The sequence below is a fragment of the Erpetoichthys calabaricus genome, chromosome 12 (assembly GCF_900747795.2).
Source record: "Erpetoichthys calabaricus chromosome 12, fErpCal1.3, whole genome shotgun sequence".
Taxonomy (NCBI): domain Eukaryota; kingdom Metazoa; phylum Chordata; class Cladistia; order Polypteriformes; family Polypteridae; genus Erpetoichthys; species Erpetoichthys calabaricus.
In genome coordinates, this window is record NC_041405.2 from 19,783,729 (window position 1) to 19,797,345 (window position 13,617).

The 13,617-nt window shown below is 44.3% G+C and overlaps 1 protein-coding gene across 1 annotated transcript in view; it reads left to right on the forward strand.

The window, feature by feature from the left end:
• LOC114644562 (uncharacterized) overlaps nt 1-13,617 on the forward strand; it is a 337,895-nt gene that overhangs the window by 196,607 nt on the left and 127,671 nt on the right. The window contains exon 26 of the mRNA XM_051934772.1: nt 2,686-2,760. Within this exon, the coding sequence (XP_051790732.1) occupies nt 2,686-2,760 (75 nt within the window). The remainder of the gene's footprint in view (nt 1-2,685; nt 2,761-13,617) is intronic.

The window sequence follows — 13,617 nt, forward strand, 5'->3', positions numbered from 1 at the left end:
ATTATAATAAAAAAAAACTACAAATCTGAGTGTCGGTGTTCTACTGAAGAATGATCTGGACAGGAGTCAGTTCCATTTAATGCTCTTAATCTTGTAAAGAACTAACAGTAAGGACAGCTCAGAGATAATATAGCATAAGTCACATTTTGCAGTATGAGGGAACATAGAATAACTGACATGCAGTAATTCTTCAATAATTTATGAAGACAATATATGTAATTGTTCAAAGTTTATTCTTATCCAAAAAAGTAGAATATTCACTTAATAAGTTACCTGTGCTTTCCTTAGTCATTGTGGCTCTTGACCAGATTCTAGATGGCAGGGTAATGTTCCGTTAGCTTTTCCCGAGCTCAAATTCCATAAACTAACAACATGAATACTTATCTCGGCTTATAGGAAAGCTGACACGCCTTTAATTAGCACTCACGTTACAAGGAACAGCAGGACCTCAATGTCCAAGCATAGCGACATTCCTAATTACTTAAATGCTAGTCTCATTTTAAATTTGAGTTTTTCTGGTCCAGACAATCAGTGACTTTTACAGCTGGACTCACTCTAGCATTTAAGTAATTAGACTTGTAATAATTGGCCACAATATCTTGCATACAACATACGGATATTGTTCACACAATATATAACTTTTGGTCTCAAAATACCATATAAGAGATAGAGATAGCTTAAGAAGACAAAAAAAAATGCTTTCCTCAACATGCTTCTTTAAATTTGAAGGTGAATTCCTGAAAGCAGAGATTTCTTTAGGTGTTGGCAGGCACTGAAGGCAGTGCATTGTATCTGACTCCCGTTTGCATTTTACAGATCTGAATGAAGTGTTTAAATATGATTGTGAGAGAAATACAGTACATATTCAATTTCCTTGTCTCAGCAGTGAGCAGGAAGTAGCGTGGGAACGGCCTGCCAAGCCATGCAAGGGACGCTACAGTGCTTTTATTTGGAATGATGTACAGCCTTCTATTGACTGCGTCTTAACAATGCTGAGCTATGTATAACTTAAGTTGACAACACATCTGATAGTTTTCTTAAATGAATTTATATTAGTTTGGTCTGCGTAATGAGTAACGAGTACTAATTGCAAAATGTACCTGGGTAAAAGTATGCTAATTCAACCTAAAAATATAGTGGGGTAAAAATTAAACAAACTTAAATAAAGTAACAAATAGCTGTACTGTTATTTTACACCTCTGCCAGCAACTTCATTTAAACAGATGAACATTTATACCCATTTATCCATACTGTATGAAACATTTACATGTGTAGAAGCTCTCTACTGCTTACTCATGTGTGTTTTGCTCAGGTTTTTGCAAGTGTGAAAGAAACAGCTGGACACACAACAAAGGTTTGGGGCAGCCACCCATGTAGTTTCCCTAGCTGCAAAAGGCTTTAACATTGAGTACAATGTGTACTGGTTAGAGTCCAACACAGAACTATTTAAGAATGGAGGATGAGGAGTTTTTATAGCTGGATCACAGGAAGTGACGCCCTCGGGTCCCGGACAGGAAGGATTTCTCGTGTTTGGTCTGCGGAGAGAAAAGAAAGAGGCTCAGTGCACCCCACCGCCCCCTGGGCTGGTGTGGAATTGTCGTTTACTGGTCCCTTTGGTTGACTCCCAAGCGAACGTGTGTGACACAAGTGACAAACTTTTTGTATGTTGATATACTTTCACGCTTCTCAACATGTTATTTTCCCACCATACAGTATTTATAACCCAGTAATACTTATGGATTTATTTGAATTTGTTCCTGGTAAAAGCTGATTGTGTAACAGCAGGGGGTGTCACAGAGTCTCACACACGAGTACATCAACACAGCATCTGTTTCAAACAAAGGGAGATTATTATTCAAAATACTTTGTGCAAAGCCAATAAGCAAGTTGTTTTCTCTTAATCTCTCTCTCACCACCATACTGCCCTCCTCCAGTCGACTGTTGCCTTCCTTCCTCCCAGCTCCAGCTCACATGGACAAGGCAGTGCAGTCCGTTTTATTGAGGATCCAGGAGTACTTCTTGTGCCCATGGGATATTGCCCATTGGAAGCACTTGTGGGTCATACAGACGTCCCGAATAACGGAGTGCATCTCCCTGTAACTCCCTTTTGTTGCACCCAGGAACCCCAGCAGAGCTGAGCTTCCAGACTAGAATTCCCAGCATTCCCTGCTAGTTTCCTACTACGTACCGATATGCAGGGCCCTTGATATCTAACATCCTGCATGAACAAACATCCCACAGAGACAGTCCTCCCCTGTCCTTCCCTTTTGGCTGGGATGTCCGTCCATCCACTTGGGGAGCCTTTTTCGGGTAAGACATCTTTTTCATCTCTCGACCAGGATGTCTGTCTGCCCACTTGGGGTCTCCCATCCAGGTAAGGAACCTTCCCTTCTCCTGGCCAGAATGCCCATCAACTTGTGTGCTACTTACAATTGATAATTCAAATCATAACAGAATGGTAACCTCATTTTGGAATATGGAGTTTTCTATTAGCCCAGAAGGAAAAAATATGTTCATTTTCTGTTTTGAACATCGGCTGTCTTTGTGTTTTCAAATGTCTCTAGAATGTACTACTGAACTGATGTAAATGCACATATTAATAGGACGGCACCTTGTTTTCGCTTCTTATTCTGCAAAATTACATTTTGTAATGTTTTTCATCTAACCTTTTCTATTTCCACACAGCACAATTTAAGGGATAAAGTCTCTGCAGTCACTGAAGAACTAAACAAGCTGAATGTCATTCAGATTTCAGAACAAGTAAGTGTTCTTTATTATTAAAGACACATTAAGTAAGAATTGCTTTAGAAGTGTTCTCATTACATGACTTATCTGCTGTGTAAAAATACAGAGAAAAATAGGTGGCATACCATGTTTAATGTCCTACAGTTTTTTTTTTTCCATTGCTAAGACAGATTCTGCAATAATTAAGTTGCTTTCTCAAAACTCTTCATATAGTCTGCAATACCAACACACAGCCTGACCAAACAGTTAAGCTCTCCTCCAAAATGAACTACAACACCAAAAAAGTAACACGTTATGTCCTTCTGGAAGAACACTACATCATACACAAAACAAAAGGCCTGCAAAACACTAACAACAGACAGCATTACCTAAAATGTAACATGGATCATCATAAAAGTATCGTCTGTAAAGTAACTGACATTATTTGTCGCAAATATTGTATTACAAAACAGAACAAGTTTGTACTCTAAAAGTGTTCAGGAATGAACAAACCACGCAGCAGTATGTGTTTATATGTTTATTCCTGTCTGTGGTCTACTGTAAGTACAGAGTATTTATTCCTAATCATACAAAAAATATATACCCAACACAAAATGTAGCGTTGAAGAAAATACCATAGAAGTAAAATATACTGTGCATATATATATATGTATGTATATATACACACACACACACCCACACACACACACTTGCAGTTGGTCCACAACTATAATAATACCACGCTGTAATGCTAATCCATCCTCTCCCCTGGATTGGGCCACAAGTTCTCATCAACATCACATCTGATATCCTCTCTGGCAATACATCTAAAGTTGTATCTCTTCACATGCCTGATCCATCCTTGGCATTGCTCTGGAGAAAAATCTTGGCATCCAGCATTCATTGCATCCAGTAATGACATCTAATCATGTGGCCGGTGGTCATAAACCTTCCACCTCAATGCAGAAAAGAATTCCTCAATGGGGTTCAGGAAGGAGGATGGTGGCAGAAACAATGAGGACATCCTTGGGTGTGCTGCAAACCATTCTTTGACTGCAGTGGAGTTGTGGAAAGCAACGTTATTCCATACCACAATAAATACCTGTAATAACACATTTGTACTTGGTCTTGATATTAATTTAGCAAATTGCCATATTTCAGTTTTGAATGTCTTATTAGCAGTTTTGGTGACAGTATGTAGGCATGTGCAAAATGGCCTCTGAAAATGTAATGTTGTGATGTTGATGGATTTTGAGTGAGACAGGAATCCATGAATTTTGAAGCATATAGTCACTGAATGCATTTTGTATGAAAGCAAAGAGAAATGCTTAACAGTTTGGCCCACATAAGCTGATGTTGTGGTGACTGCATGAAGAGTTTTGAGAAAGCGACTTCAGTATTGCAGAATCTGTCTTAGCAATTGAAAAAATCTGTAAATAAAAAATGAAATTCAGGTTTAAATAATGACAACTTTTGTCATTCTCGATGCTCCTAAATTGCCAAAATAATCCTGTACCGTTTGAGCTCTGTCCTCTTCCAAAGTAGTTTCAACAAAGAATGGCAACTTTTCCTGCTAATTTTCCAACATTCCAGAGAAAATAGAAACCATGTTAATAAAGGTGCATTGCTGTTTTTCTGCTAAATCCCCACCTCCACCTCAGAGACAACCGGAACCATTTCCCCTGAGACATTCCCCAGGCTCATGGTATGACATGGCCCCCCCCACCTACCACACCTTCCAAAGAGAAGGAGCAGCCCTGGCTAAGAGGTTGTGAACATTTTAAAGGGCATCTGCCTTAGCCCAAAGTAAACCCTTCCAATGAACTAACTTAAAGTGATATATACCTGAAGGTATAGTCAGTATTTCAGCTTCATGATGGCCTATTTGATGGCACTTGCTTCTTGTTCAATGGCGGACTTGACCATGGCCTGTTACTCTCTTCGATAACACCCAGTTCTAACATATTTTTATTTCCAGATCGACTTCAGCACATTTAGCCTCTGGTATCTGGTAGGGGTGCTCACTCAAAATTATGCCAAGTTCATTGACTATATAGTTTTTAAAAATTGAGCTCTTTGTGTCTGAGTTGGTAAAAAGGTCTAGAGTGTAACCCTGGCTGTAGTGGTCTCCACTCTTTCCTTCCTAAGGATGTTTACGTGATAAACTCTCTTAGGGGTTCCTTGTTTGGGTTGTCTAATTATGTAATCCACCAAACTCTTGCATGCTGTTACCTCATACCATCCATTGTGCTAGAATTTTAGAGTCGGGGGTGGGCACCAAGACGATAACACATGGTCCCTATCTGGAATCTGTTGAGTGTCAGCTCCTTGATTGTATGGCCAACCCTGCGTCTGTGGAAGAATTTTCACAAAATGTTGACAAAACTGTGCTACGTACTCTAATACAGTGGTGGACTGAAAATCTTGTTCCACCTACACCTTCTTAACCAGACCCAATATTTCCCTCAGCTGTCTCCCATACAGGAGTTTCAACAGAGAAAAGCCAGTAGAGTTTTGGAACACATCTCTGTATGCAAAAAGGGCAAATGGAGACATCCTATTCCAATCTTGCCTATCCTCCCTCACCATTTTCTTCAACCTTTGTTTTAGCGTTTAATTAAAGCACTCTACTAAGCTATCCATTTGAGAATGATAAACAGATATTTTCAGATGTTTAATACAAAGCAGCTTTGCAATTTCTTCAAGTGTGGTGGAATTAAAGGCTGTCCCTTGATTCATAAGGATTTCTTTAGGGATGCTCACATGAGGAAACACCTCAGTCAACTCCATAGCAATTTTTTTTAATTACTCACTCTACTGTATATGGGATTACCTCTGTATATAGACAACACCAAAATATATTTGTCTCCACAGGCGGAGATTTTGAGTGGATTGGTTTGATAGAGTAGATAAATTTCCCTGAGGGGTTGAATAAAGTATGTATCTATCTATCTATCTATCTAAATGAGCGCCCATAAGATGCACATGCACTAACTCGCATACCTCATGACAGTACAAGCATGGGATTAATAGAAGTTGCTGCTTTTCCCTTTAGTGATCAGCCACTTGTTGTAACAGGTCATTGGATGTGGACGCAGGGCTCTGGACGCAGGACACATCACAGCGCACGCGCACTGCCGCACTGCAACGAGCCCAAACCGCCGGCACGCGCTTCTGAAAAACCAAAAGCAAAGGAGTCACGGCTCAAAAACGAAATAAACACAATAAACGCAGCATATTTGAATCACATTACAGTATTACAGTACGGAATCCACAGAGGTCCAGACTACACAGAATATTTCAATCACATTACAGTATTACAGTACGGAATCCCCAAAAGTCCAGACTACACAGCATATTTGAATCACATTACAGTATTACAGTAATACATTATTAACATTCCAGCCACAGAAAACACAGAAATGAGACCAGATGGATAAACACAATAAACGAACGCTCCTTATTAAACGTAAGTGCCATTATAATTCCTAACAGTAAACGACGTATAGCTAACGGAGTCACGGCTCCAAAAAGAAACAGCTCAACTAACGGAAATACAAAAACGAGCCCACATGGATAAACACAATGAACGCAGGCGCCTACAACACGCTTCTGAAACAGCAGAAGCGAAGGAGTCATGGCTCCAAAACAAAAGAGCTCCTATTTGAGACGACTTAGTAACAGAGGTGTTTGGTCAAACGATCTCATTAGACCAGATACCACTTTTAACGCACCGGGCTGTATTAAGTCCAAAGAATATTGACGTTGATCAGATAAATAACCAAGTGATTGAACTGCTACCTGGAGAAAGCCGCCTCTGTCTAAGTACTGACAATTTGGATTCTGAAGACGAAACTGAACATCTTAATTTCCCATTAGAATATTTAAACACTATTAACCCGGCCGGATTACCGCAACACAATCTTAACCTTAAAGTGTGGACAATAGTCATGCTATTAAGAAACCTTAATACTAAACAAGGTGTATGCAACCGGACACGATTAGTCGTGAACACCATGACTGACAATGCTATTGAAGCAAAAGTACTTATGGGATCGCATACTAACAATACTGTTTTGATTCCCAGAATTGACCTTACAAGTTCTGACCTGGAATTACCGTTTAAACTTAAACGCCGCCAATTTCCCATTAAGGTTGCATTTGCCATGACAATCAACAAATCCCAAGGACAGACCATGGACAAAGTGGGCATTTACCTCTCTGAACCTGTATTTGCACATGGACAACTTTATATGGCCTATTCAAGAGTTCGGTGTTCATGTGACGTTAAAGTTAAGGTTGTAAGTTCTCCATACCAAGGACAACTCATTCAAGGACAAGACACCATCTTTACTACAAATGTTGTATATAAAGAAATATTGCATTAACTATCTGTAATCTACCATTTCATTACTTCTTTAGTTCCTATGTACTTCATTTACACCTTTACACTCAAATATATTTCATACATATATATGTAGCAACTCAAGGACAATGTCTGCTTAAATAACATGACGATTAGAATTCTATTTTAATTTAATTATGTTAATAAATATAAATACAGATATATGTATTTAATTAAATCCATAACCTCCCAAAACACTCCCACCCTCCATCGTGTGTCATCCCTCCAACGATTGTATGGAACACAGAGTGATTGACATTCATTCAATTGCGATTCGTTAGAGAATCGGGGATTTACTGGTTTTCAATAACAAAATAGGCTACCTGTGTGAAGGGATCAGAGATGGATATACTGTTAACAGAAACAACTGCATTCCAGATGTGCTTAAGGGAGTCATTATTCCACTGCTTGCATTTAAAAACAGGGTAGTTTCCTGTGGTTGATGAGAGGACTTGCTAAATCACGTTTACGCATGAAGGTGCAATTGGTTGAGCCAATTTTCTAATTGACACTTCACAGGACATAATTAAGGCACCTGTGCCCAAGATAATATAAAAGGAGCCTTAGTTAGTTAGAAGAGAAATCAAAAGAAACCAAGGGTCAAGAAAGACAAAATTGAGAGTGTGAGCCAGCGTGGTGGTGAGGAAGCAGGTGGTCAGTGGCCCCACAAGGAAACTTGAGAAATGGTGCCCCAGGGGTGTGTCGCTCCTTTTGAACATTCTGGGGCATCAGGTGCAATTCAGGGATCCCTCCAGCCCTCCTGGACTGATGGATGAGTGGCAGGATCACGCAGGTACACCTCTATACATTCTAGTGGATGCCGTTGGATGGTGGTCAAGACAAAAGCTGGAGAGCTGGACCGTGGCTGTTGGCATCTCACCCTGGCTGTAAGACCTGAAGGGTGAGCTTGGGAGATGGAGGATGAAAGACACGCTAGACTGCCAGGAAAAACAAGAAAAGGAAAACCAATGTCTGCATGGTTTTATTGTTGGATTTAAATGTTTGAATGAACCATATTTCTGGTTTGACTGCCCATGATTACATTGATTTTACTCAGTACTATTTATTCATTAATTCAGCTTACAGTGCACTTTATTTGCACTTAGAACTAGGTAATTAAAAGCACTGTGAACACTGTTTGCACCAGTTCATCCATGTCTATGATGAGGAAGAAATGCCAGCTGAGGGCAAGCCGGGCATCAAACTAGAGTGAGATTAGTCAGTAGTGATCCTTTTGACATGGTTTGTGACATTAGATTCATGCAGGTCTGCAACAGATGGAAAAGCAAAGCCAATTATTTTCTCAGCAGACAACACAATACATTTAATTTATTTTTGAAGTGGACTGTTGTTGAACCAAACCAGAAAACGATGGAGAATGTGATCACACTTTCAATTATGGCTTTGTAGAATTGTACTAGAATGGGCTGGCAAATACTTTACACCAACTTGTAACGGCCGACCCCTTTTACCCAGCCGGCAGCTACACCTCCAAGACCAGTGGCCTGGATAATTAACTGAGAAATAATCTACTATCAAGCCGTACTTCTTACCATTTGAACTTTTCCCCACAATCGACGGTGAAAAATATAAGCACACAAACAGGATGTAAAATTAAACAGATTATATGTTTTAAATGAAATATAAAAATAGAAACATATAAATATCCCTCCACCCCAGCAATAACAAAACACCACCAAATATATATAAATATATACAACAAAAACCCTCCCTTGTCCCTGTAACAAATAAACACACAACACGAAAACAACAATGAATGATAAACTGAAAATGAATGAGAATGTGAGTCCGGCAATAATGAAACTGTCCTGAAAGCGGATGACTGAATTAGTGATATTGAGTGGTTTGAATCTCCCCGGAAAAAATGGAACAGCCTCACCGTGAATCCTCGTGTGAATGGTGGATGATTAAGTCCTACCCCGGGGTCTTTCGTGGTGAGGTCCGTGAAATAAATCCGGCAGATGGAAAAACAAACTGGATTGGCAAGCGCGATGTGGACAATAACTGGTACCGTTGGTTCGTGGTCGTGAATGAAAAATCTCCTTCTCTCCTCTCTTCCTTTTCCTTCTCCTCCTGATGGCTTATATAGTCCTGTGACGGCTGGGATTGAATGATTGTAAACAGGTGTTTTCCAGGATGGCGGCTGTGGTCTCCTTCCATCATCCGTCCCCGTTTTTACGGGGATGGCATAAACTGATGCACATAAACAGTAAACGGGACAATGAAACGAGACGCACGCAGTACTGACATTTAAACACTATGTGGCCCCGCTACATTCCCCCCCCCCCCCAACCTTGGACAAGGGAGGGCCGAAGTACGGCCACATGGATAGTGTCTATCTTGGAGTCAGTGCCGATACCCCTTTGAAACTGGAAATTAACGGGACCTGTTTGAGAAATGATTTTGGCCGGACCTAACCATTTAGGCACTAGCTTGGCGGAGAACCTTTTGCTGGCATCCGAGAGATGGTGAGCTCTAATCCAGACCAAATCACCCGGCTGAAAGTGCGCTTCCTTACGCCGGGCATTATATAACTTGGCATGTCTGGATGTCGAACTCACCAACCTCTGTTGGATTCTCCGCCGTAATTCCTCAATTTTGAATAAGTTATTGTAAGTGGTGGTTTCTGGATTAGGGGCTCTGGGAAGGAGTCGGTCAAGCGGGCCCTTTAGCTGTCTGCCCAGCGCAACCAAAGCAGGCGTCTCACCTGTGGCCTCATGCACAGCGGTGTTCAGGGCAAACCGGAGCTCGGGGAGCCATTTATCCCAGTCCTGATGGCGTTCACCCACATAGGAGGCGATCATGTTCTTCAGGGTCCGGTTCACTCACTCCGTCATGTTAGCCTGGGGATGGTAAGCTGTTGTCAGGTTTTTCTTCACTCCCCAGGCTGTATAAAGTTCATCTAATAGAGAGCTCGTGAACTGCGGACCCCGGTCTGAGATGATGTTCTTCGGCACCCCCCAGCGGGTGAAGATTTCGTTCTTCAGGGTGGAGCAGATCTTATTACTTTTTGCGTCTGTTAATGCAAACAGCTCCACCCACTTAGAAAAATAATCAATCACCACCATCAGGACGGTCTTCCTCGAGCTGGTAACAGGAAAAGGCCCCATCAGGTCGACTCCCAAAGTCTCCCCCGGTCCATCCGCGATTGTCGATTGCAGAAATCCTGCCGGTTTACCAGGTGGGTTTTTGAGCTGCTGGCAGGTGATGCACTTCTTCACGTGGTGGAAACGTCTTTCCGGACAGACGGCCACCACGCAACCCCCAGGATCTTTAGTAAAGTCTTTGTCCTTCCAAGGTGACCACCTAAAGGACTGTCGTGATAGTAATTTAAAAAGTCGGGGATGAGCCCTTCCGGGACGACTAGTTGGTGTTGCAGACCCCCAAGGGAGGATGGAGTGGTCCTGTACAGAACCCCCTGGAGGTCCACGAAGTGTACCCGGTCGGTACGCTGCTGTTCCAGTCCCTCCCTGATGCTCTGGCAGAATGGACTGGTGGCTTGTGCTTGAGCCAGGTCTTCCAGGCTTCTTGGCAGAGGGAGGATCATTTTCTTTGCCTCTGCCAAACACACCATCCCCGGTGGCTCCGACACCCTGGACAGAGCATCAGGCACAATATTGCCACAGCCCTTCCGATAGGTCACCTTGAAAGTGAAGTTCTGGAGGCGTAACACCCACCTGGTTAGACGGGAGGAGGTCTTCGGGTGATTAAATACCCAGGTCAGAGCGTGATGGTCGGTGTACACTTCAAATTCAACCCCCTCCAGATAGTGTCTCCATTTTTCCACAGCCCACACGACAGCCAAACACTCTTTTTCAGCTGTCGAATAATTGAGCTCGGCGCCGTGCAAGGCTCGAGAGGCGTAAGCGATGACGTGTTCAGCCTGGTGGATTTTCTGAGTGAGCACGGCGCCAAGCCCCAGGTTGCTGGCATCGGTTTGTACCTGGAAAGTGAGCTGTGGATCTGGCTGGGCCAGAACGGGCGGCTCTTGAAGGTGGCTCTTTAGTTGCTCGACCGCGTCCTGGCACTCTGTTGTCCACTCCCACGGGACATCTTTTTTTCTTAGTTTGTTCAAGGGAGCCGCTATATCAGCCATCCGGGGAATGAACTTGTGATACCACCCCACTAACCCAAGGAAACGTTGCAAAGATTTCAAATCCGTGGGCGTGGGGTAGTCTCGGATGGCTAAGGTCTTCTCGGGGTCTACAGCGACCCCCTCAGATGAAAGAATGTGCCCGAGGAAGCGTATGTGGGGTTGAATGAAGGTACACTTCTTCATGTTCAGCGTAAGGTGCGCTTGATGTAATCGTTGGAAGATGGTGTCGAGGTCCTGAAGATGTTGTTTAATAGAAGGGGAGTAAATAATGACGTCATCGATGTATACAAAGCAGATCTTGCCTATCAACCCCCTCAGGACTTGCTCCATGAGCCGCTGGAAGGTGGCCCCAGCATTTTTAAGCCCAAAAGGCATGACTGTGAACTGGAACAAGCCTTCAGGGGTGATGACTGCCGTCTTCTTCCTACTCCCCTCGTCCATCGGCACCTGCCAATAGCCACTGCGGAGGTCTAGTGTGCTGAAAACTGCAGCTCCATGCAGTGACTCCAGAATCTCATGAACCAGGGGCATGGGATATGCGTCCAGGCTCGTCTTCCCGTTAACCCCCCTGTAGTCCACGCAGAAACGATAGGTGTCATCCGTCTTCTTTACGAGGACCACAGGGGACGCCCAGGAGGAGGAAGATGGTTCGATTATTCCCTCGGCGAGCATTCGATCAAGGTGTTCTTTAATTATGCCCTTCTTTAGTGGAGAAACACGGTAGGCTCGGTGCCTTATTGGAACTTCGTCCGAGGTGTGGATCACGTGGGTAACTCCACGGGCGACTCCTAATTTCTCAGTCCACACCTCGGCCCACTTCTTCAGCACCGGCCTTACCTCTTCGGGCTGTTCCTCCACAGGGGCTGCCGCCGAGGTGCTTGCGTCACTCCTCACTGCTGCATAGAAGCCAATGAATTCCGAGCCCAGATCTTCTTTGGATTTATGAATGAAGTCGCATACCCCTTCCCCTGGCACCGTATACCCCCTGGGACTGAGATGGATGGTCATCCTCATGGTGGTTAAAGAGTCCAGCCCAAGGAGTAACGGGACGGACAGGTGCCGGTCATCCAGGACATACGTATCCATCTCCCAGGTGGTGGAAAGTACACTGTACCTCAAGGGGACTTTGCCCAGGGCTCTGTGTTCACTCCCATCTGCCAATACAAATCGGACAGACGGGGCAGATGTTAAGTTGTCTGTCGGTCGGCTAATCTTCTTCCACATGCTTGAGCGGATTAAGGTGTGATGGCTCCCTGTATCCACCACCGCATCTACCTGCCACCCCCGCAGCTTCACTGGGACGATCAGGAGGGACGTACTCGCTTGCATGATGGCGAGATCGGCTTCCGACCGGCAAGGTTTGGCTCGCTGGGGTTTTAGGGGCTGGGTTTCTCGTGTACTGGCTTGTACCTTGTTCCAGTACGTTTTTGAGTTTCCCCAGTCCCGTTCCACTTGCGAGCCCACCTTCACCAGGTCTTCCACCGACCCCACCACCCCCCTGAGACCCCCAGCTAACCGCGGGTTACAGGCATTAAGAATGCGGCGGACTACCTCTTCTTCAGACATAGCCGGCCGCCACTTCAAACACAAAGCCCGATATTCATAGGCGAAGTCCCGGATGGATTGCGAAGGCAGTTGCACCATGGATCGCAGCTTGTCCTCCAGTTCAGATTCATAGTCTTCCGGAAGAAAAGCCGCGAGGAAAGATCGACGAAAGGATCCCCAGTCTTTAATGTTCTTCTTTGCCGTCAGCCACCAGCTCCGCACCGGCCCCGAGAGGGATGCCCCTATCACCCCCATAAGCTCTTCTAGGGTTAAAGGGTTAACAGCCAGGTACGCCTCTCCTTCTTCCACAAAGTTGAGGACATCATCGATGTTATAAGGGGCCCCCAACTTGGGAAAGGAAAGGCGCACCCCAGGAACAGAGGGCCGATTGATGTATTCACCCCCCCCCCACGAGACCCGTACGGCGTTGAATGACGGGGTGACTGACGTAACGTCTGGAGACTCCTTCGGACCTCCCCCTGAAGAGTTTCTCGCCAGCGTTGATCTCGCCTCTGGAGGCACAACACGATTTCCCGCCCCAGGAGTTGAACTTGCTCATTGAGATATTCTTTTATTTTCTCCTGGGAGCTGCTGATGCGAGCCCGCAAGGCATCTTCGCGCCCGAGCGCACTTTCAGCAACCTCGCAGACTTTCTCATCCAGCCGGGTTAGTTGTTGCGCCAGATCTTCCCACGGAGGCGAGACATCCTCCAGGCATTCCTCCTCAGGTCCATGGTGATCTTCGAGGTACAGCGACTGCAACGAATCCACCACCTCCTGCACCGCTGAACACGCACTGACCGTGACGTGCCGCGCCCCGGCTACTC